This window comes from Agelaius tricolor, unplaced genomic scaffold, assembly GCF_023055355.1.
Source record: "Agelaius tricolor isolate 1412-34295 unplaced genomic scaffold, bAgeTri1.0.p SCAF_24, whole genome shotgun sequence".
NCBI lineage: Eukaryota > Metazoa > Chordata > Aves > Passeriformes > Icteridae > Agelaius > Agelaius tricolor.
Genome location: NW_027269284.1, coordinates 1668059 through 1693187, shown reverse-complemented (window position 1 = coordinate 1693187; position 25129 = coordinate 1668059). Strand labels below are relative to the sequence as shown.

Below are 25129 nucleotides of genomic sequence, written 5' to 3'. Positions count from 1 at the left end.
CAGTTGCTTATATGTATTTTTCAATGAAAAGTTGTTTTGTTTAGCAACAGTTCAGTCATCAAGAAGTACATTCACCCGCACAGACCAAAGAGTAATGTTTGCAGTGATTTTCTGGAGATGTATAACACATAATCAATCAACTCAGAAGAAAAGGCTGTGTATTATTTATTCAAATCATAGAAACTTTGATGTAGTGGCCTAGTCTTGATGTGCTACTGAATTTCTTCTCTTATATGGCTCCTGTCAGTATGACTTCTGCAACACCACTGAGTAGAAAACAAAAACCACACGCCCAGCCATGAATTTATTTGTATCTTATTTTCAAGAACAGATCTCAGAGAACCACCTGAAATCTTTAAATGAGTAAGTAAGAGAATCTCAATAATTCTTTCAGCATTGCACCAAACTCACCTGTCGCTATAGGACATGAAATAAAACAATGTGGACACACAGCTTTCTCAAGGTAAAAAAGAAAGTTTTTAATTTTTGACTCTAACATTTATAGATTTTTAAAAGTGACAGTAGATTGGAGGGTGAAAGTGCCACCTCTCCAATGATACTGGACAAACTAACAGTCTATTAAATTTCACTTCTTCCCTAAAAGAATGTAAAACAATAGGTTATTTACATAAAGTGTGTGAGAAAGTTTGTTACAAGAATGTAAACACTAGAAAACTTAGAAAAACTTAAAAAAACAGGGTGACACTTGTTGAGAAGGATGAAAGTTTCACAAAACAGTCTCACAGATCTGTATTCTTGGCAGAAAGATTTTTGAATGTAGAATCTGAAGAAGGAATAGAGATGGAAGCAAGTTTTGATAGAGAAGAAAAGAATTGCTGAGCCAGTCTCACTGGATAACCAAGGAGGCAAAGGGTGTGTGAGTTACAAGGGGTTTGCATGGCTTAGAGCAAAGGATAAACCCACCCCAAACAAGAAGATGTTTTTACCAAGCAGAAAGAGAGCACAGGCAAACAAGGCAGCAAATGTTGCAAGTACAAAAAAGATCTCAGAATTTTCCACTGCAAGAAAACTGAAAAACAACTTCTGGCTTTAACTGTAATGCACTAACTTATAGTGATTGGAGAACAGTGACATGAATATGGTATTCAAGTAGTTATGGTAGGCTAGAGATAAAAGTTAAGGTACAGATTGGTTCTACTGGATGAAGATGCTCAGCAAAGAAAAGTCTGTAATGCATTGTGACCAAAAGCAAAGTCTAGAATGCATTGTGACCTAAACTCAGGGTCTCCAGGGCTGCCTGCAGCTGGAGCTGACAGCTGTAGGCACAGGCTCTGTCACCCACCACCCTGGACTGCTGTGACACCTTGGATGGAATAAACTGCATTTTGGAGAGCTGCCTGGAGTCCTGCATCCCTCATTTCAGCTCTTACAGACACTCACCTGTTTCAGAGAGCAGTTTGGTCGCTTCCAGCACCTTCTCAGTGTACACCCCAGTCTCGTAGTTCTCCATCTCAGCGTTGATGATGTGGATGACTCTGGCTGCGCGGCCCCGGATGGCGCCCGCGGTCCTGTCCAGCGTGTCCACGTCCCCCTCTTGCAGGGCAATCACACACTTGTTCACATCTTCCAGGATGTGGTTTTCTGGAATTCAAGTTAAAAATACACCTGGTTTGATTGCACTCTTCCTCACAGCAAAGCTTACTCATTTGGGCAAATGTCAGTATATTAAAAAATGGATATCTACCTTTATCCGGGCTGGAAAACAAAAGCTCTTCTGTGATATTGTCACATAACAGTAAAAATCTGTGTGACATTTAGCTTTAGTAGGGACTGGGCTACATCATCCTACCTCTGCTGTGTGTCCCAACCTGTAATTCCTTTAAAACCACTCACATTAATTTCAAACATCACACTGAATTTTATCATAATGAAATTGTAATTAAAATGAATGCAAAATAGAAAGCAGTCAAATATTTTGTAGATTCTCTAATAAAAAGCTGAGCAATTTTCTGAAGGTGAATTTACACTCTCCCATAAATGTTTATTACATTTGGCACATTTTTGCCTAAGTAAGTCAGGAAAAAAATATCACATTGAAAAGACAACAGCAAATGGCCTTTGTAGATAGCACAAAATCTGGGCATGGGCAGTTCATCTCCCTCACTCCATCTATGCCAGAGAATAAACTGGGAATTTCTAATGACACACCCTTATAATTATGTGTGACTTTGCATAATCTGAAGCAAGAGATGACAACAGTGACTCTGCTCAGGGGAGGTGATATCAAGCACTTTAATTGGATTCTTGGGACATGCATTGGTTTTTTTCTGGCTCTGGATCAGGCCATCTCCTCTCATGTGCTACGGCATCAGAATTTACGTAGTATTCTCACATACAAATTATGTGAAAGCATGAAGACTCTGACTAGGTCAGGCATTATTCTCTGAAGTCAATAGAGTCAAAAATAATTTTACTAAGACCAAGACTGAATTTCGTATTTGACTAAACTCAGTCTGAGAAACTCAGTGACTCTAAACAGCAACTTGAATTTTTGCAAGAGACACCTCTGAACTGAAAAGGAAATGCTGTTCTTTGTAGTAGTAGTAGTAAAACAGAATTAATCAGTTCACCAACTGTTTTTTGTTAATTATCCTTTGCCACTAGAAAGAATGACCCACTAATCTTCACAGTTAAAAATTCTGAGGTTGGATCATTTGAGGGTTTCAGAAATGTTTTACACGATGTCACATTTTACACTGCAACAACTTTGGATGGAAACTGAAAGTCCCCTGAGCTGTGAATTTGAATAACTTGCAAGGCAAAATTATTTGTTTCAAACACTCCCTACTCAGAATAAAAAAGCAGTGCTTTGCTAAAATTTTTCTTTGCTGTTTCCAGTTCTCCATCACCAATTTGCTTTTACCATGGCACAAACAAATTTTGCCCAACAAGAAGCAATATATGAATTTGGACAGTGCATTTGGAATATGAAATAACTTCTTAAAATTGTGGTCAGCTTTCTTCTGGTAGCCACCACATTACTAAAACATACCATCAAATGTGACAGTCAATATGAAGAGGAGGAGGTGTCATTTTAGGAGGTACTTTTAACCAGATAGTGGCATTTTGACTGCTTCACTGGTTTAACATCCAAAAATAAAAATACTCTGTGTAAGCTGAGGCTTCCAAGCTTTACAGCAGGAGCAACAGGATGTCTGCTACCTCATGTTTAACAGAGATGTCTGTGCAGAGAATTAGGAAAAAGGAATCTAAACTTTACAGAAATAACAATTCTCAGCTGCCTTGGAAAGTTTGGATCTAAGGCAAAACTCTGTTTGAGGGAATTAAGATTTGAGAAAAAGAAATTAAAAAGCTCATCATCCATTTAAATTATTTCTGGTTTATGGACACAAGCACTTGAAGTAAGCAAAGTCCTCAAACAAAGAAGAAAATAACAAAAATAACCATTGGAGCCAGATTACCAACTCTGGCACATGGCTGGGTCTGCAGTTTACAGCCTGGTCATCCCTTTCTCTCAGAACTAGTTCTGCCAGAAAGTGTTTGCCAGCTTCAAATCTCAAATAAAAATCAATGTGCTCCCATATTCTGAAGTGCCCTACTGTTCAGAGAGCTCATTTTCATTTTCTTGCAATGGCTTGCAGGAAACACTTGCAGGGCTTTGGAACAGGGGAGTGTAATTAACTAAACCAAATAATTTCCCTGTTAATAAGGGGAGCAGGACACAACCAAACAAGAGGGCAAAAAAAGAAATGAAAGGATTCTTTTAAATGATAAATAATTCTTTTCTTTCAATATTTTTTCTCATAAACTTCTTTTGGAAAGTTTAAGAAATATCAAGGAAAATAACATTTCGGCCAGACTGTCTCATGAAGTTTGGCTCTTCTGAGACATTTGAGTAAGCAAAGCCCTCTTGGCACACTCTATGTCCTTACTCACAACACTGAAATTCCCCCTTCTAAGCAAAAAAAGAAAATGAGTTTTCTGCAGCAGAAATTAACCCAAGCCGTGCACCACTTTGCAACTACAGCATTCACTGGGTATGATCAAGTTATAACAATCCACTCTGCCACAAGCTGGAGCACTTCAGCAGGAGGATGGGAAAGACTGTGACCCAGGATCAGATCCAGGATCAGTCCTTCTAGTCTCCATCCCTTCCTTACCCTCCCTACCCAAACCATCCTGTGATTCTGTAAAGTCCACCTTTCACACAACTGCACAAGGATTCCAACAATTTCTACAAATACTCTCAGCCTGTAACCGGGCTAGAACACATTTTTAGAAAGTAGGCAATATCCTACTTTGCGCCTGAGTTGGAACAAACATTCTCTAGGAATAGAAGCACAAATAGGTGCTATTTTCTGGGAGGTGAAGCTGGATTGCTATCAGGGATTAATTAACATGGCGTGGTTGGTCCTACTGAGTACACAAGTTCAGCATTCCAATACACACAGACTAATGGATTAATGATGCTTTAGTAATTATAGCTTTTATCTGCTCTGACCCAATGCTTTAATTTAGCAGGATATTTTTGGAAAAGTACCTGAAACAGAGAGGAAATCATCCACTGAAGTGATGTCGTCCACAGCCTCAGTGAGAACTCGCACCTGCTTCTCCCACTGGTCCTTGAACACGTCCATGTTGTCCTGGGCTACTTTGCTCTGGGGTCTGGCAGCCAATGTCAGTGCAGCATTAATTACCTGTTAATCAAAGCCATTTGTTAGAGGAGGAGTGGTAATTTTATTCTATTTTATTTTTTTTTTCCAAGGGAAAGAGCACATAGCTTATGGACTGTGTTAAAAATACAGCATACAACGCATTTGATACCAAGGGTCTCAAAACATGGATGCATTTTTCACAGTTCATGGAATTCAGGCAACAATCTCATGACAAAGACAAGGCCATGCTCTTCTTCTTATGCTTTTAAGTGCTAAAAGACTTCTCAAGTAGTTTTTAGCAGGGATCTTCACTCACCTGTGGGCACAGACTATCAATCTGTGTGGCTGCCATTCGGACTAACTTCACACCTTCCTCATTATTGGAGATTGAACAGGCCAGATTTGCAACCTGCAATGAAATCATGAAAACATCAGGATGAGAATCAAGTTTTAGGCAAATGAGCCATTTTATACCTTTCTCTGTTCTTATTAAGCTTTGCCTGAAATGAAAGTTTTTTTACAAGAGGAATAATACATCTTCTGTGCTGGTGAACAGAAACCCATGTAGATGATTTCCTTACTAGCAAACTGAACTACCCATCTTCTTCAGATGTTTCTCAGAATCTTCCTTCACTGTCAAGTGTTTCAAATCCTTCTCTATAGCTCAAATGTTTAAAATCCTTCTCTATAGCTCAAAAATTATCTGCTGAGAAGTTATATAGGAAATGCAGAACATCCAGATATTTATCTGTACATTTCCTCTTCCCAGTTTCTTTTTCCTCTTATGAGCTACATTCATTATTAATACAGGCAATCAGGCTCATCCATACACTCTGAGCTTGGCAAAAGGAAGGCTTTTTGATGTCTTAACACATCATACTTTTCAACCCATAATCAAAACTGATAGTGGGCAGTTACATATCTCTCAAATATTTTCATTGTTTCTGATAGTTTTGTGCATATTAAAATAATTTTAATTTTCATGTGGACTTCTTTCTTTCTACGTGTTTGTCTGCCCTGCAGTAAAATATCCATTAGTAACAGTAAAGTCACTTAGAGATGTGAAATAACTCTGTTGAAACCTCTGTTCTGTAATATACATCTGAAGATCTCATTCAAAGATCTTTAAATCCACATTTGCTTGCCATGGTAGAGCTTTGGGAAGTCTGAGCCTCTATGACTGAAGGCTATTTAGATAAGATAAAGACTTGGAGAGACATCTGAATGAGACCTAGAAATCAGACCATGTCTCCAGACACAGCAGAGCTGCATCTCTGTGGCTTGGATTCAAGAGGGGGAGCATGTTCTCCCAGCTTTTCCAAAAAATCCATTCCCAAATCTTTGTGCCAACTCCATGACTGTGCCCTGGGTTTTCCAAACAGCAATTCCCAGTGCACATTGTGATATTTCAATCACTAAGGTACATTTTGGGATGGGGGAATACAGGATATTTTTTAATCATCCAAAATGATGGCTCTTTATTCTAATCTTCATTAAAACAAACTTATAAAATTTTAAATATGCTTCCTTGATATAATTCACTGTGCCTGAAGGCATAGCTATCAGTTGGAAATGATTCATGAATTAGTTCAAATGCCCCCCTCTTCCCAATTTTCCTCCAGTCTCCCCTTGTGGTATTAATCTGTTCTCATCTGCAGTGCACATCCCTGCCCTAGCCCTGATCCATCTGTTCTGCATAGAACCTATTTCACTTCCAGTTCTGTGCAGCGTGGTTTGCATAAATCAGAGTGCCAAAGCCCAGGCAAGGAAAGAACCCAAGGCTTCAAAGAGTCTTGCAGGCATTTCCTAGTCAAGATTTTATCATAATGTTGTGATTTTTTATTTTCATTTCATGATGAGACAAATGAGTTGGTCTGTTTGTTAACAGCCTTACAGCCCTCCTGTCAAAAACATTCTCCTGAGATGACATCTTCCAATTAATTTACCATTTTCTGTAGTCACTTCTTTGCACACATCAAACAAAACCCTTTCATCTTCACCAGAACCAACAGCTAAGCAGGATAATATTTAGAATTCATTAACATAAGTGGAAATTACAGACTTTAAAAACCAGTAAATGATATTAAGTTTAGCAAGAGCCACCTTCCTGTATTAGAACTAAGTGGCTTTTCAGACTGCCCTTACATTTGGTGATTAACACAATGAGAACTTGTCCCAAGGCTTCAGACGTAACATTTACATTTTTGCAGATAGAAATATGTGATGAAGGTTGCTGGGTGTCATGAAATGGCCATCAAACTCTAAAGCAGGTCTTTGAGTTCCTCTGGAAGGGAGCAATGCAGATATAACCAGCAAAAATAAAACTTATTTCTTCTCTGTGTCTATTAATTACTCTTTAAATAGAATCTGATAGACAATATTTGGATCTTGCAAAGTACTCTGTTTTTCCAAGAAAGATACAGACACAACCAGAGAAATCTTTTTTTCTCTTTTTTTGTAAAATAGAGTTCAGTACATTGTTTTGGGTGTTACTATCACCACAAGAGCACAAACATAATTATTGCTCCATGAAATATATATATCAAAGAGCATTACAGTTGTCTGTTTAAAAGAAATAATGCTACACATCAAGTATAACCCTAAGTTTGATAGTTTCTGTGGTATTTTTCAAGCCTTGCATAAATCCAGCCCTGCATCATCAGCAGTCAGGCAGCAATATTATTGCACAATCCAGCAGGGAGTGTGCCAGCCTGCACCACAGCAAGATCTGATTATGTCAAATAAACACAGAGATAAGCAATTTCCACAATGGCAGATGCAATCTGGATAAAATTGAATTCAGCGCTACAAACCTATGACTTTACCCAAAACTTAATTTTTAAAAGATGGCAAGAAATCGCCTTACTTGCTCCAGCCTGAGTTTCAGTGCATAAGCATGGATCTGTGAAACAACACAAGCTTTAGGTGCTCACTCACCAGATACCTCACTTTTAATTACTTTGATTGACTTTGTTATCAGATACACAGTCAAGTCACCATCAATTAATATTCTGGCCACAGCAAGGTCCACATGCCTGCTCTGACTTGATAGAAACCACAAGGTAATTCCCTCTGCTTAAGCCTATTATAAATTCAGCAACTTCAGATATTTTTCCTACCTAAAGCTATGAATAAAAAGATTAATATACAATTGCACCCCACTTAGCTGACATTTCTGGATTATGATCCCTTTGGACAATGGATAAAAAAGGGAGGGCCCTTCCAGGGGCTGTTCCAGGTGCCTGCTTGGCTCATGCTCTAGATGTGTCTGGTTTGTTACAGTGCCCCTGGTGATAGTTGGAAAAGGTATTAGTGAAAGAAAAGGTGTTTTACTGGTGCATTATAACTTGATTGGCATGGGTGTATTTAATGGAACATGTTATGTGAAGAACAGAGACACTTTTGAGGTGGGAATTTCCTTCATGTGCCACTCCCGGGCTGGATGGAGCAGAGAGCTTGGAAAGGAAAATAAAAAAGCTGTGTATTTAGTGCAGCTGCCAATTTAGCAGGACTTTGATTTTAAGCCTTTACCTTTGCACTTCAAATTCTCTGTCTCCACCAAAGCATTGAAGGAGAAGTTTCCTGAGAGGCTATGGAAGCAACCAGGTAGTTAATTTATTTTTCTTTTCTTTTACTGTTTACTAAGTTCCTTGAGAACATTGAACTCAGTGAGTGCCTAAACAGAATTTAGGATTGTATTGAGATCAATGTGAACTGCCTGAAGAGTGCTTATATCAAGGAACACATTTTAAATATCAAAATCAATGAACTGTGAATCATTCTCAAAAACACATGGAGAACTTAATAACAGTGAAACTGCTGTGTGGATGAACATTATTGTCCAGAATTTCAGGTCTGCTAAGCTGCTCTTTTACCATCAAAACAATTGCTGAACACCTTAAACCTGTCCTGCAAGAGCACAGAGAGGTAATGAGCAAGAAGATAAACAGCCAGCTCCAGTGATGCTGTATTTTCCTGTAATCACCAAATCCACTGAACCAATACTCAACTGGGGATGTGAAAAAGCAGGAACCAACTCCTCCATATGAATTTCTGTCAGTGGCACTGACAGCCCAAGATGCATTTCTGTACCTTGCCATTATATGTCTTAAATCATGCAAGGAGTTCCATTAGTTTTAGTTATTTAAAATACACACAGGACCAGTTCCTATAAAATCTATCTGTCTGTATTTTTGGTTTTTTTTTTTTTGTTTGTTTTTCAGCCTCAGTTTCCTGCTAGATAGCAGATTAGGGTGGGGAAGGACTTTGTTTCTAATGCAAATTTTTATTACTCTTTGTGGCGACCTTAGGAGAGGAAAATTTAATTTCTGCCACAAAATTGCACTTCAAACTACAAAAGCAATCAAGGATCTTTCATATCAATTGACTTCATTTTTACACTGATTAAAATCAGGTGTAGCTACCTTTTGTTGTGGTTTTAAATGAGACTATTTCCATTTTTGACTTGAGCCCTTTGTATTATTAAAGGTAACCATGACTATCAAGATATATTGTGCTCTTCTGACTACCAAAATCCATTGTCTTCTGTTTCAAAATTAAATTCAAAGATTTAACATGGCCATTTGGAATTCAACCCAAGTGAAAAGGTCCAAAAGAAAAATGTACTGCTTAGAGCAAAAATGTAAAAAAAGGGAGCAGTATAAGCTACAGCAAAAGAGCAATAGCAACACAAAAGCTGCAGAATATCCTATTTTTTAACATTTTCCTTATTCTTTTTTTCTCACCATAAATTGCTTAGAAGAAATAATACTGAAAAGGTTCTGTTCAGCTTCCCCAGTCATTTAACCATTTAAAGGTAGAGAATGGAATCTATTTCTATCTCAGTTTCTTAGTTTTCCACATTTTTTTGAAATACTTGAGATTTCTTCTTAAATAGTTTTATTCACATTTTTCTATTTATGTAATTTATGTTTTCACTGTAATTAACTGGTGGATGTAATAGGAAGAAAAACATTTGCAAGAAGTTATTCTTTATTTAGGAAAATGCAGAGTAATTTATACAAACCCAAGCCACTGGTAAACTGCTATGCCTACACCACATATTTGAGAAGCTGAAACTTTTTGAGTGATTCAGCTTGAGCTGAAGGTGGTTTAAGGCAGAGACTTCTGCAGTACTCACAGGGGACTAAAGCCAAGCCAATAATCAATTACCATGTTCAGCTGATGAGACGTAATTTGCTGAGCTGTGGTATCTCAACTATTTGTAATTATTTATCCATTCACTTAGTAATTTATCCAGATATTGCTTCAATCTCTGAATCCTTAAAAATTCTGACATATATTAATGGTGGTACCGCTGTAGGCAGCCCAGTGATATTCATGGAGCTACAAATAAGAGATTTTTTTTTCTAAAGGAGAGCAGAGTTGAAGCCAAGCTACCCAAGATCTTCAACTTATTTATCCTCGCTGTACTCACTCAAGCATTCCATTATGAGCAAAACTCTATTTATCACTGGACAGGAAGTTTTTGCACACACACAAACAAGTGCCAAAAAAATCAAAAATGTCACTGAGAGTGCACATTGCAGCAGATTCCTGTTCCTCACCATGCTCTGCAGTGCCAGCTCGCACTGCCATGGAAATATTGGACTGTGGCTTCTCCCTTCCAGCCTATTCCATATGGTATGGGGAGAACCTCATACTGGATAACATGGCCAATTTTCCCTCTTTTATATTAACCAGTCACTTTTCTAAATAAGAGATGGATTTTTAAGTTCAGCTGTACATACATTTCACATCTATTAAATAATCTAACTGCATGCAAAGCAGTAAAAAAATACATTACTTTTATAAATTAATAATGACCTGAGTTTGATGTTTGCCTTGAAAATTTCTAGCACCAAACCCTGAACATATTTACCATGCACTGCTCAGCCATTTACAATATGGCTCTAAGGAGATTGGTACCAGCAGGATGTTAGAAAGCTACAGAGCACGTCAAGCACAACAGTTGAATGTTTTATTTCATGTCTTATGTGCTGCCCACTGAACCTAGGAAAACCTCTTTTCACTCTCAGAAGGTCAGCAGCATTTTCTCTCTGTACTTACTACAGGAATGAGGCTTTTCCACACACTCCAACTCTGTATCAGATTTAGTTGGAAGAGCTTTAAAAGATTTTTGTTTTTGGTAATGTTCCAAGTACCTCAGACTTCAATGAATTCAGCAGGTCTTCGTCTGAGATTTCTGAAGGAAACCTAAGAGGCTTGGAAGCCTCATGTGTACAGAAAGCTCAACTCTAAATGAAAAGATCCTAATTTTAGACTATTTCAATGAAGTGTTGTTAAATCATTCTGAACCTCCTTCATTTTCCCCAACCATTCTGGTGCATGCACAATTATGGCCTATAGGATGGAATAAAAGGGAGATCTAAAATGAAGTACCTTGAAAAGTCCTTCTACTTAACTATTATCATAACTGAAAAGAAGCCAACATTGTCTCATGTTCAATTATAGAGCTGCTAGTGAAGAACAGAGGAAAAAGGTATCATATTATGTTTGATCTTTTACTTTTCATATCACAATAATAATGATTTCAGACATAAATAAAAAAAATCATAGAAGTAAATACCATCTCTTCTTTTCTTTCCTTTCTCTTTATATATGGAATTTGATCACAAAACTCTGCTTGAAACAGGGCAAGTTTTTACACCATATTGATGAGCCTCAAGTGTGAGAAATGTGCCTGATTGCAAACTCCTCACTGTGACTAAAGAGCTTCTAGAAGAAGAGTAGGACAATCTCTGATTTTAAACCATCTTTCCAGGTCATTGTGATTTCTCATTGTGAATTCTCTATGGAAAACAGGAGAAAGCAAATTGATTAAAGAAAATAATCAGGTGATCTTCTCAGGGCATTTCTCCAATTTAAACCTGAGAAAAATAATTCTGGAAATTACTTCAGTTTCAGTTTTGCGGGGGTTTTTTGTTTGTTTGCTTTTCTTTTTCCATTTTATTCAGGGTTGCAGTTTTACTTTATTTTAATTTGTAAAATAATTCAAGCAATGCTGTTGGACACTTGCAGCGGACACTGCCCAGAACTATCAACTGCATTCTCAGCTGGAACCAATGGCCCTGACAGCAACTGCCCCAGCTCCTACCTCAAGATCCAATCTCACAATTAAAATCCAGGCCCACATCTGTCAGAAGTCCTCTGTTCCACTGGATCTCTAAATAGCTTGAAATTCAGGGACTTTAAAAAAGTGGATGTGGATGTTAATCCCCAGAGCTGGAACCAGTGGAGGAAATTCTCTGTGCTGTGTCACCGTCACATTTTCTGAAAAATCCCCTTGCCCAGGATTTCTCTCCTGGGAAGCTGAGAAGCCTCTGACAAAAAGGAAAACAATTCTTATCTCATTTGCTTCTCCTGTGTTTTGCTGCTTTGGAATGTGGTTGGAGATTGTTTGTCCAACATGTGAATTGTTTTTACTTATTGGCCAATCAGGGTACAAGTTGTGTTGGACTCTGAAGAGAAACTCACAAGTTTTTGAGTAGGATCTTTTAACCTTCTGTCTGCATCCTTTCTCTATTCTTTAGTATAGCTTTTGTATAATATAGTAACATAAAAGAATATATAATTATTAAAAAATTAAATATTTTATAATATTTATAATTCATAATAAAAAGAAAAATAAACATATTATAATAAATAAAATATAGTAACATAAAATGATATATAATAATAAAAATATAATAATATTCTTTAATATAATATAGTAACATAAAATAATAAATTTGCCTTCTAAGAACATGGAGTCAGATTCATCACTTCCTCTATTTGACGGGGGTCTCAGAAAATACCACAGTGCTGTGCCTGAAAACTCCCTCAGGAATTATGGATGATGGTCCCTTGTTGTCTTGAGGCTGTGTTTGGGAGCCATTCAGCTGGAAGAGAACTAAATGAAAGAAGCAGTGGGGAGCCCAGAGATGAGGGCAGCAGGAAAGGGATTCCCTCCTGAGGTTCACTCCCCCAGGAGCTGGGAAGGCAGCAGGGCACTCAGCTTCCTCCCTTCAGTGATTTATTTTAACATAATTTCTGAAATTCCTCTCTATTCATGTGCACCCACTGCTGAAGAAATAAACAGCAAACAGCTGGAGTAAGTCAAGAAGAAGAGCAGGACTTAGTTAAGACCAGATTTGTATTTTAATTTTAACTGGCCTTGAGCAATGTAGCATTGAACGGATAGAATGCAGCAAGTCTTTCTCCTACAAGAAATCAGCTTGTAAAGATGCAGGGGATCTGTTCCCTGCTGTTCATCTATTCAGGTGGATCATGGAATAGATAACCTACTCTAAACTGTGTCAGTCACATGACTGCTGAGCCTAGATAGTCTAGCTAAAATTGTTTAATTTCATTTACTGACTTTCTGAGTTACAGCTAAAACTGCATTTTACATCACATTGCTACACCTTTGTTTCCTTTCTCAGAAAGCAAAGGTAAAATGCCCCACTACAAGAGGTCAGAGACCCAGCTCAGTGCTTTTTCACCTCTGTTAGCAGGATTGGGTTCCTTTTCTATTTAATTTGATAACAGGTAAAGGATTTCAGACACTCTTCCTCCATTACTGGTCTATTCACAACGAAACACCAGTGAACAGAGAATGCAGAGGAACACAACAGAAATGACAGCACTGGCTCTGAATGTCAGAGACACACTGACACACACAACAGAACCTTTCTCCAACAGTAAGTGTGAAGTTCCAAAGTGTGAAAAATGGCCAAAACAATTTCTTAGTCTGGTACATCAACAAAACTCAGGAAGTTTTGTGTGTTAATCCTTTCTGGTCAATTTGCAGCCAAGGCCCCTGCTACTAAAACTCATAATGAATTATGAGCAATGGATCCTGAAATATCCAAGGAGCAAGAGGGCAGCTGGTGTCCTATGGAAAGAAGATTTACAACACTGCAATGTGTGTGAGTCGATCCCATAAAGCAATTTTGACAACATACCCCTGGCAGTGCTGTAATTAATAGATATTAATAGTAAGCAGTTACCAAAGCAATCCATCTATCTAATAACAGTCCACTATTTTGGCAAACTGCTCAGTGACCCTGGGACATGGATGCATGCCTGACTAGGCTGTGATAATTAAATGTTAGTTATATTATCAGGGAGCTGTATTTTGACAGCTGTTGAAGAAAAAGAGGGGACTGTGTTGGAACTGAGAAAAGTTCAAGACATTAACAGAAGCTCTGAAGGCATTAACAGTGTGATATCAGACACCCCAGGGTATAAACAAAGCACAAATTATAATCACTGATCCCTACAGAAACATAACTTGCAGGTTGGGTAGAACCAACTTTATTTAGCTGACCAATGTGGATGGAGCTGAACTTGGCAGGGGATGCAAAGAACAATAAGGGCTTGTGGAGGTGCATCAGCCAGAAAAGGAAGGTCACAGAAAGTGCATCCCCCCTGATAAGCAAGACTGGCAAACTGACAACAGTTTGAACAGAAGAAATTGAGGTACCCAACAGTTTTCTGCCTCATTGTTCAATAGCAACCTCTTTTCCCAAAGGAGGGACTGCAAGGCAGGGACTGAGGGAGCAAAGTCCCTCCTGCTGACAGAGAAATGAGGCTGGAGACCAGCTGAGGAACCCAAATGAGCACAAGTCCATGGAATCGAAGGAGATGCACCCCAGAGCCACTGTGATATTTTATGAAAAATCCCTTTGCCAGGATTTTTCTCCTGAGAAGCCTCAGGAAAGAAATGTAAACAATAATTATCTGATTGCTTGGAATGTGGTTTGGAAGTTGCCTACCAACAGTTGCGTCTTTGATTGTTTCCATGTGAATTGTTTTTACCTAATGACCAATCCCAGCCCAGCTGTGTCAGAGTCTGTGGTCAGTCACAGGTTTTTATTATTCATTCTTGTTTAGCCTTCTGATGTCTCCTTTCTTTTTCTTTAGTATAGTTTTAGTGTATCATTTTCATAATATATAATGTAATGTAATGTAATATCATATAATATCAGCTTTCTGAGAACTTGGAGTCAAATTCTCATCTCTCACCTCGTCCTGGGGACCCTCACAACACCACAACACCCCAGAGTCCTGAGGGAATTGGCTGCTGCAGTTCCCAAGGCACTCTCCATCATATTCACCAAGTCATGGCAGTCAGGGCAAGTCCAGGTGGCTGGAAAAAGGGCAACACTACTCCCATCTTTAAAAAGTGGTATTTGAAAGACTCACAAAATCCCATTCAGAGAAAGAGTGATTTTACATGAACCCAATTTTTGTGCATGAATAGTTTGTGAAATGTTTTTACAATAATTTAGTAATGGCTCAACAGCAATGCAGAGCTAAGTCATCTGCCCAGAACCAGAATGTGTGGTGTAGACAAGGCAACAGAACTGGATGTTCCCTTTCCCATTCCTCCTGTCAGCTTTAACCCTGGCATGAAGAGAGCTCATATTGGCTCAAAACATCATTTAGTTTACTTGCCTGCTTAGCAGCCCTTTTTTCTGCTAATAAATTGTTTTTTCTCTTGGAAAAGTGATATTTATGCCAATAATCCTTACAATAAGAGTGTCTGACACCAAAAAAAAAACAGCCAGAGTACTTTGCAGAAAAGCTGTATGTTGATATGAGGTACTTTCCAAGTTTTGTGTTAAAAAACCACCTCATCAATCCATTATTCCTGACTTCTTGTCCTGTCACTGTCCATCCTTTTGGTATGACCAGAAAAAGAGATTTCTTAAATATTGTTGTTTACCAGCAGCTGCATTTATACCAGTAAGGTAAACACAGACCTGAGCACTTGCTGACACTCATCCCCCTTTATTCAACAACAAACATAATCCCAGGCAGAGTTTTACCCTGAATGACCTCTTGTAATGTACACATGGTCTCTCTCATATCTATCAAAAAGATGTTGGCCAAAAATATGGCACTGAGAAACCTGGATGTGTTCCTAAAGATAGGATAATGGGCTGAGAAAAAACTGCTTTTATATTCTCTCTTCTCATCTGAAATGGGGAATACATTAAAAAATCCCCACAGTAATAATTATTCAATGTACTGGGATGCATAACCTCAAATTATAATTTCTCCTAATTTAACACTGCACTCTTAAGGGTTTTTGCACAGAATTTTGGTTTTGTTATAGTAAACATGGAAATTTTCATCTCACTTGTGAACTCAATCATGTTTATTTGACTAAAACCTGTTGGAGCCAGTCTTACATTTTTGTCCCGGTTGTCACATGTTTGCAGTTGTGTGTATGAAAGCTGATTACCCTTGCAAAGGATCATCATTAGCTGAAAAACACCCAAAACCATTTCAACAAAACCCAGATTATTTATTGTGTATTACAGTGATGTTTTTTACTTTTTTGTGGCTCCACCAAAAAAAAAAAAAAAAGTCATGTGAATGCAGCTAACAAACAACTAATTTTTAATAATAGGATTTTATATCAAGAGCCCTTCATGTGACTTTCAGCATTAAACAAAGAATGGAAACAAACATATATTTAAGAAATGAATAATGACATCAAAATTCTAAACAGAACTGCAGACACCTTTAGTTCACTGTGCTTTGATTAATATTCTCCTGGCATGCAGAGATGACAATAATAATTCAATTGTCTCTGCTGTTAGTTTTGAAGGCAATAGCACTGTGAATTTGGGATTTTTTGGAAGTTGCCATTTGAAAGTCAAGGGCCAGTAGGTCCATGATGAAGTTGCAGAGACTCTCTCCAGCAGTCCACCTTAGTAATTTTTTAAGCTTTTGATTAATTTAATTCAAAGGAACAGAGAAGCCTCAGTGAAAATTAAATTCAATGAAAAATTAAAATGTAAGGAAAATTAAATTTCAGTGAAAACAGGCAATTGTTTTGAGGACACAAACCTTATTATCCTCCTGATGCCTCACTGAGGAAGAGTTTAACTCATGGCCCACACTGGGGATCCTGAGGAGCTGAGAAAGTTCTTACAATCTGTGGGAAAAGCTTCACTTGGATCTGACACTTGATTGCAAACTACAAATCTCCAAGAAACCATGATTCATCCTGTCTGGTGTTTACAGAGCTGCTTGTCTGAGAGAGGGAAATCCTTCTTCCAAAAAGCCACAGCAAGAGCTGCACACCTGACAAACCTCTGGCTGGGAAACAGGAGAGTTTGCTACATGAGGACAGGCTTGCAGTTGGAAGATGCTCCAATTTGCTTCCACAGGGCCTCCTGACCATGGGGATGATCTGAAATTAATATTTTTAACGTGAGCCTGGATGTCTGAAACCCTGCACTGGGCCAAGGAGCAGCTCCAGCACTTTGGTTTCAGGTTTCTGTAAGAACCTTTTAGTAAATCACCTTTAAAATTAGCCCCAGGTGAAGGAATGAGGAGAGTACATTCTCCCCCTGTGTTATTGGGAAGTTATCTTTCAGCACTCTGCAGGTCATCATTCAGTTTTCCAGGAACAGTTTTTAGATTAAATGATTTCTAAGATACCAACCTGGAACAGGAAAAAAAAAAAGAAAGGACATATACAATAAAATGGAGCATTATTAAGTCCCCTCATGAAGCTTTGAAAATTGATAATTTCACTCAATAATATATCCAGGTTAGGTGATGGATGCTACCTGTATGGTGGATGTATTTATTTTTTTTTAACCCACAGGTTGCCCATCTGTGAAGCAGCTGGGGAATAACCCTCTGTCCTTCTTTGGGAACACCTAAATCAAGTTTATTTCAATGTTGGGAACGCTGTGGCTAAGTCTGATCAGTTTTTACAGAAACCACAGAACATCCACGTCTCTGCACTGATATTAATATAATCCTACCCCAAGTTATGGAAATTGGATTTGAGAGGAAAGCTGGCAGATGATGCTCCTGTCTGAAAGCAGCATCAGCAGTGCCTGAAGCACTGCTGGCAGGTGTTTGTTTCACTTAGAGCCTGCACTGATAGCAGTTGCATGGATTTCTGTACATGGAACATTTCATTAGGGAAAACAAACAGCAGCAGTGTGTGATGAGGTCAGATTTACTGCACCAACTGCAAGGAGTGTGCTCCACTCTGTGCTCAGGGCCCATTCAAATGTATATTAAGAGATTGAGTAATGACAGCAACAGGAAAATAAAAAACTCAACTCAACAAACATCTCTGCACATTCCTCCTTTGCAGACTCTCTGTGAGCTAAACTAAGTCTGCTCTGTTCAGATTTCTGAGTGAAGAGAACAAGGAAAAATCACATTTACCTACTGTACAGTATATCTGTATCCATTAGGACTATTTTAGCTTATAGTAAATTCACACAACTTTAGGACCTCAAAAAAACCCAAAAAACCCTTAGAATGGGATATACCAAGAAGATACCACCAGTGGAGATGACATTTTAAGCTAAAAGAAGTTTTGACACCCCTTCATACTGTCTTTTTTGCATGTGCATTTCTGTGCTTGGAACATGACCCAGAAGATTATTGGTTGAGTCTAAAAATTAATATTTTAAATTAAATTGCCACATGTTACCCAGGTTCTTAGAATATCTTTATGCACTTGGAAGATTAAAGAAAAAATAAAACTAAAACATATCATTGAAGGATTTTTCTTTCTCTCAGAGAACTTCTTTGTATCATTAGAACAGGAGACATGCTCTGATGTGTTTAATGTGTTATTGCTGCCTCCACTCAGGTATCTGTAATAGCTCAGACTCCCCAGACAATGCAAAAATAATGATGAAAGTTTGATCACTACTCATGTTATCTAAAGTGGATTGCAGTCAACTGAATTCTGAAAACCAATCCTGTTCTTAGAGTGAGAAACAGCTATAGAGGCCCTGAACATATTAAAAGATTTAGCAAATTGGAAATTTGAATTCTTTAAGTTTTGTGTGTGTGGGAAGAAGAGATAAAGGGGGGTCAAGCGCAGCTAAGTAAAGGTTCTGTTCATGGTCTCACTCAGTAATTCTCAATGCAGACACAAACCCCACCCAGCCCCACACAAAATGATGGAGCCTCTCCACTCAACCCATGCCCTGGGACAAAGCTGGAGATCCTCAGCCCATGGAGAGCAGCAAAGCTGCAGTGATTGACCCCAGCCCTGGCTCCTAGAACACACTCTGCTCTGTGAATTGCAGCTTTGAATAACTGAGGTACAAATGAATTCCACAATCAATCCACCAACAATACAAATGTTTCCGTGCTTTCACTTCTCCATCTGCACAATGGCGTTCCAGAATGTTCAAGACATTCTATGCAGAAGAGTCTCTGTAGTGCCACTCCATGTATTGAAATAAATAACAAAATAGTATTTTCCAAATGTGTCAATTGATCATAAAAGCTTTTCTTTCACTGACATGAACAGGGCATGATTTGCTGACCAAAGAGCATGTCATAGTCTATTTAAAAAATGTATACCATAGTCTATATAAAAAATATACCATTGCTACCAGAAATAATGGGTAATGTATTACAGAAATTCATCAATCCTACATCATTTTATTCCTCTAACCCTCAACTCTTTAATGGTTAATGTGTTATGCATTCACTGAAGAGCCATCAGCATACATTTGCACTACCACAAACTGGAATTTATTCATCTAGCTGCACAGAGGGATTTGTTAGTTATTGGGGGTCAGTGAACACAGCTTTATAAACTGATATTGAACAGGAAGGAACTGCATTAGTATGAAGCCAGAATAACAATAAGCCAAAGAGTCAGGTACTTTTTGCTTCAGCTCTTAAATACATTTTTTTTCCTACTGTCAGGAAGCTAATGATATATACATATATACACATATATATATGTGTGTGTGTGTGTATTTAAAATCTTTACTTTCTTGCCATTACTATTTTGTTTAGCTTTTTAAAGCCCTTGACAGCTGCTGTGCAACAGGGGTTCCTCCCAGTGACAACAGGTCCCAAAAGGCAGCAGGTGCTCCAACCTCTCACTGCTAAAAGCTTTAATCCTACTTTTTCCTCTGTCTTTCTCCAAAATATGTTTCTGATATATCAAATTATTGATTCTTTCTGTGTATTTTGTACTACAGGATCACCTGCCACAGGAGAATGAATCCTGATTTATGCCGGTGTGAATGACAGGAGAAATGAGCTCAGTGGTTTTGGGGTAACAGCTGTGGAAAATGTTTATTTGTGTAAGCTCAAGGAAATCAATTCCATTTCTGAGGCAATGGAAATAGAACTTACCCTAGGCAAAGCCCACCTGAGAAACCACCTTTTCTGAGTGAATGACAGAGAAATTTTCTGCAGGATATTAACACCAATATTACACTGCAGGTTTAAGAAATTCATCAAGAAATGAGGTAAAATCACCAGAACTGTGATTTTTCTGTGATATTTGAAAAATATCACACCACATACACCAGTAGTCATGCAGCCATTCAGGATTATTTAAACTTCAAACAAAAAATATTTTTCAGTTTATCAATTGAGGTCAAAATTCCTCAATTTTTGTTTCCTAGCTGTCAAAACCCAGTATAAATAAAGGCAAATGGACTTGTGCTGAGGATATTTGAACATTTGATATTTGATGCTGAGAAAACACTGGTGTATTTAAGATCAGCATTACTCATTTCAGAAGTTCACAGAGGAACAGCTGATTTTCACATTCTGTTATTCCCAGTTTAGACAAGCATTCAATTTGAGAAAGGGAGCACAGAGGTGATTTAAATTTAATATCTCGATCTCATTTCAAGAGAAAGGCTTAAACGCAAACACGGTCAAGTTGAAAGTCTTAATGTTCTACTTGAATTCACATGATTTATGGCAGGGGAAAAAAAAAACCAAAACCTTGCAGTGTTTCAACAGCCTGAGAAATGCTGGTTTCATCTACATGGGCTAAAGAAACCCAAATTCAAACTTCAGGCACTCAAAGTAACATTTGACACTCAAAGTAACATTTAACACTCCAGCTGACATTCGACACTGGCATTCAAACAAACATTCCAGCCAGGAATAAATCTTCCTTTGAAAAATCCTAAATATGAAGTAGGGCAGGTACTGCATTCATCTCCATATAGATGAATAATATATATAATTAGACATACAGGACTGAACTCATGTTCTTACCCTGGATTTACACACTGCAATTGAAGCCCATCTTCAGTCCTCAGTCAAAGGCCAAATATGCTGCTGAGAGGGCTCAAGTTGCATCTCTTTCTCCTGAGAAATGCTGTTCAAATTGGAATTTAGATGCCCAAATATGCTTGTGAAAGCTTCTCAAGTATTTTGAAGCATTTTTATCCATTTCCAGAATCACTCATTGGCTTTAGCGAGCTGTTCCTCATGTTAGAAGTGCACTCATGTATTAACCAAAATTCAATTTTTCCTTTAATAAAAGCCTCTTTCCCTGAAGGCATTGAAGTCTCTACTGCCCAGTTCTCTACATATTCACACCAGAATATGCAAGGTGAGTGTATAAGGGCAAAATGTGACAATCTTGTCCTCCTTCCTCAGTGAGACCTGTACCCAGATTATGATTGCTTTGCAGACCAAAGTCTGCATGTGAGCCCACAGGCTTTCACAAAACTCCCTAAATATGGGTGAAAACAGAACAAATGCCAGCACCACAAGCTTCAGGCAGCTCCCTGAGAGTTTTTTATAAGCTGTCTAATCCTTACTTGCAGAACAGGAAGTAAATTTAATAAATTAATTAAATAACTAAACATTTATTAAACAACTAAACAAACTCTCTCATTTTGTCTGCTCTGAGGGAAAATAAAACTTTCCTTTATACAGTGGATAAGCCAATTAGAAAAGAATTCCCATCCAACCCCAGTAAGAAGTATCCTATCCAACCCATGAGGATTTTGGAGTGGATGTTTCTTTTCTGGACTGCAGGCTGTTTTCAAACTAGGAGAATAATCCTCCTTAATATTTAGTGATGGCCCAGCTGCTGCTATCAAGCAGTTTTCTGCTTTTGACAAGTTAAAACCTCATGTCCACTGTAAAAAGGTAGATAATAATCTGCCTGGTCTGAATTGGGAGAGCATTTTAACTTGGCAGTGATGTCTCTATCTGCATTACTCTGTTAACAAAATAAAACAAAAAAAAATCTCATGATGATGAACCAGAGACAATAAGAATTGTAATATTTTTCCTGCTGCTGCACTATTTTTTCCAAGCTAATTCCACATGTCAGGAGGTAATGAAGGGCAATGTAATTCCAAAAGAGAGGCTCAGCTTCTGTCTATAATACTATAAATTTGAAACTCAGTTCCTCTAAGTGATTAAAAAACTGTATGCCCAAAATGCATTCATTTTTCTGCAACTTCATCCAGTTAACAAAACCCATAAAATTATTTTTACTCAGGCTCTCAGGCTCCTAATGCTTTCTGCAGCCAAAGGAACACTTGGGTTTTTCATTCTGCCCTAGCAGTAAAATCTGGTTCAGCAGCTCAGAGCAATTTGTAGGAAACCAAATTCACAGAGTCTCAAATCTGCTTCTGCTCTCCCAGCACAAACGAGAGAGCCAAAGGGAAAACCTCAGTTCCAAAGGGTCACAGCTGGCGACATTTTCCAGCAGGTAAAAGTCTTTGTCCTCTCCCATTGCACCTTCCCAATAGCAGAGAATTGGTTTTGGAATTTGGTGGGAAGAAGAGTATTTAGTATTAGTATTTATCCATCCATGGAAAACAAAATTTTTAAACATCTTGGACTATTTCCATGTTTTGCCTGCACAAACAGCTTTAACCTCTGCAGACAGGTTCCAGAGCACTTTTCTCCTTTTGTAGCAAAGTTTAAACACTATGCAGAAAAACCTTTGAAATTTCATGAAAATCAGCAAAGGTTTTGTTCCAAATCCAAACCCAATCAATTGCACATAATTCTGAACCTCCTTCAAAGGGTATTTGAAATAAAACAGTCATTCCTTTGGCAAAACTCAGGCTAAAGCTGATAAAAGTGCTAAAGCAAGGGAATTCTAGTTCTTGAAAATCAAAGCAATCCTATCTAACCATTTATGTCTTAAAAAGGAGAATGTGTCAGCATTTGCTAAATGGTGTATTTCTTCAAGAGTGAGCAAAATTTATTTAAAGAGAGTAATTACACACAATCCTTTATGCTGATAGTATATGATCCTGCATTAAATTGCTGCAGGGTTCAGAAATTCTAACATATCAACTTTTCCTAATAATATTAGCTTATTTTTGTAAAAGTAAAGACAGCCTATATTCCCACAACCTACATAAAACAAAGGATTTCCTTTCTATCTGAAATCATAAATCACATGTCTCAGTCTGTTGACTTCCAGGTGAAAAGAATGACAGAATGGTTTGGGTGGGAAGGGACCTTCAAGATCATCCCCTGCCATGGGAAGGGACAATTTTCACTCTCCCAGGCCCCATCCAGCCTGGCCTTGGGCACTGCCAGGGATCCAGGGGCAGCCACAGCTGCTCTGCCCACCCTCACAGGGAGGACAAGCACAGAAAATTGAAAACTGAACTAGAAAATTTCCTTCCTTCACTCCTGGACAACTGGGGCTCTCTAAGTACATTAAAAAAAAAAAAAAAAAAGGCTTACATGAAGAAATAAGATCATGTCAACCTGCTATTACATTTTCTCCCTAACGCATGCATTAAATACATATCAGGATCAACTTTATTTTATTTTATAATAATCCATAGGCTGTTTTTATCAAGCTCACAATTAATTTTTTTTTGTTTTTTTTTTACCCAGAACAGTCTGGTGGTTTTTATAACAGAGTTTATGAGCTGTTTACAAAAGAACCCTGACATTTCCACATTTCAGCTTAAGGAAGGAAGTGAAGAATGTATCAGCTAAACAAAACTGAGGGGGATGAGTAAAATAGTTCCAACAGCAATTAGTCAGGGCATTATGTTTGATATTACACACTCCTGCAGGAAACACGACCAAGTCTCTAAAATATGCAAGAATTCCCACACAATTTCAAAAGATGTTACTAATACAGTAATTTATCCTGTGTTTTTCCTCCAGATCTTTATTGTTATTGAGGTAGGAAATATATATGGCTGAGGGTTGCAATTGATTATAAACATATATGACAAATTCATGAAAATTCTTTCATAACAGGAGAATAAAAACAAAGCAATTGTGCCAGACATACGATCTGTATATGAAGTATGTGCCAAAAATATAACTGTTTAAATAATTTTTGTTTTCTGTCTGGTGGCTGGAAAGCAAAATAATCACCAAAAAATTGTGTCAGGTTGATATCAAGTAAATTCCTATTGGCCAAATCCAACATGTTACAAATTTATTGACCTACAAGTGTATTTCCTAGCAGGAAAACATTCATAGGAGATATTTCACACAGCTTCTCTCAAGCCCCAGGTTTTTCCAGAACAATTCAAACCTATATTTATACAATATGCATTGCTGTATTTTAAATTCCCAATGTAGATTTGTTTAGAGGTGTTAGGAGATTTTGTGTTCAGTTTTATGGATTCATTCAGCAGCTTCTGAGTTGCTCTCCTCGTTATTTTTAAATAAACCCACGACTTTTACCTGCCAGCTTTACCCTTTATTATCAAGGCTCCTTTCTTAGTGTTTAGGTTAGCATCTAACATCAACCCAAACATTTAATGAATTGTCTTATTTTTCAGTGCTCTTTTCATTGAAAATTTCTGCCTATTTTTCATGGAACTGACATTTTAGTGCATTTTTCAGCCCCATATAATCTCATGCTGTAAATGCAGATATATTTATCAAACCATTATCATCAATTACCTGAGAGCTCCAGTTTCTGAGATATCTTATGAATTCCTGAAGTTTTTCAGAGCACTGACATGACAAAATACATGTCAGTATGTTTTAAAATGGTTGAAACAGCATGACCAAAAAATGAGGTGGGGGGAAAAAAATCAGATTAAACACCACCTGCTAGTGCCCTTATCATGATCATTCTGCCTGTGCACATTTCAACAAACAGTTTTCTGGGAAGGAACTTTTCTTTTCAAGGCCAGTATCACAAGAATCTCCAGGCACAAAGTGATTTCCACAAATGATTAAACACAAATGATTAAACACTATCCCTTTAGATTATCCACGTGCTCCCAGCAGATCTTCCCTTAAAGTGTAACAAGGGAAGTAAAGAACTGCTTTAGAAAGAGATATTATTCTATATCTGCATTGTTATAGATGAGAATTCCACTGAATTACCTCAGCTCTTGCAGGAGCTTTCTGATCCTCTTTTATTCAGAATTACAGATATATCTACAAGGCCAAAAGGCTTGGACTTAATTCACTGAGGAACTGCCAAAGAAACCTGGATTTCCTCGATGCCCATCAGGCCAAGCAACTGCAGAGCAGGGAAAAGATTAAGCAGAGATAGAAATTCTATTGCCTGATCAATCAGAAGGAATTATAACATCCTGACATGTTACAAGCACAGATAATAATCTATTGTAAGACTCATATTTGTGGGAGCATTTATTTAAAACCTAAATAAACCAGATCAGAACTAAAGCATCAAGGACAGGAACAGATAAAGATGCTGAAGAATTAGTGATAATTTAAGAAAATACAATGAATTGTTAATAAAA

General features: G+C 37.8%; 1 protein-coding gene across 3 annotated transcripts in view; it reads right to left on the bottom strand.

Annotated features, from left to right (window-relative positions):
* Positions 1 to 25129, bottom strand: part of CTNNA2 (catenin alpha 2) — a 474927-nt gene that overhangs the window by 59293 nt on the left and 390505 nt on the right. For all 3 annotated transcript variants that reach the window (XM_071447298.1, XM_071447300.1, XM_071447299.1), the window contains 3 exons: positions 4954 to 5046; positions 4523 to 4679; positions 1402 to 1602 (listed from right to left, as the gene is read on the bottom strand). In XM_071447298.1, coding sequence (XP_071303399.1) covers positions 1402 to 1602; positions 4523 to 4679; positions 4954 to 5046 — 451 coding nt within the window. The remainder of the gene's footprint in view (positions 1 to 1401; positions 1603 to 4522; positions 4680 to 4953; positions 5047 to 25129) is intronic.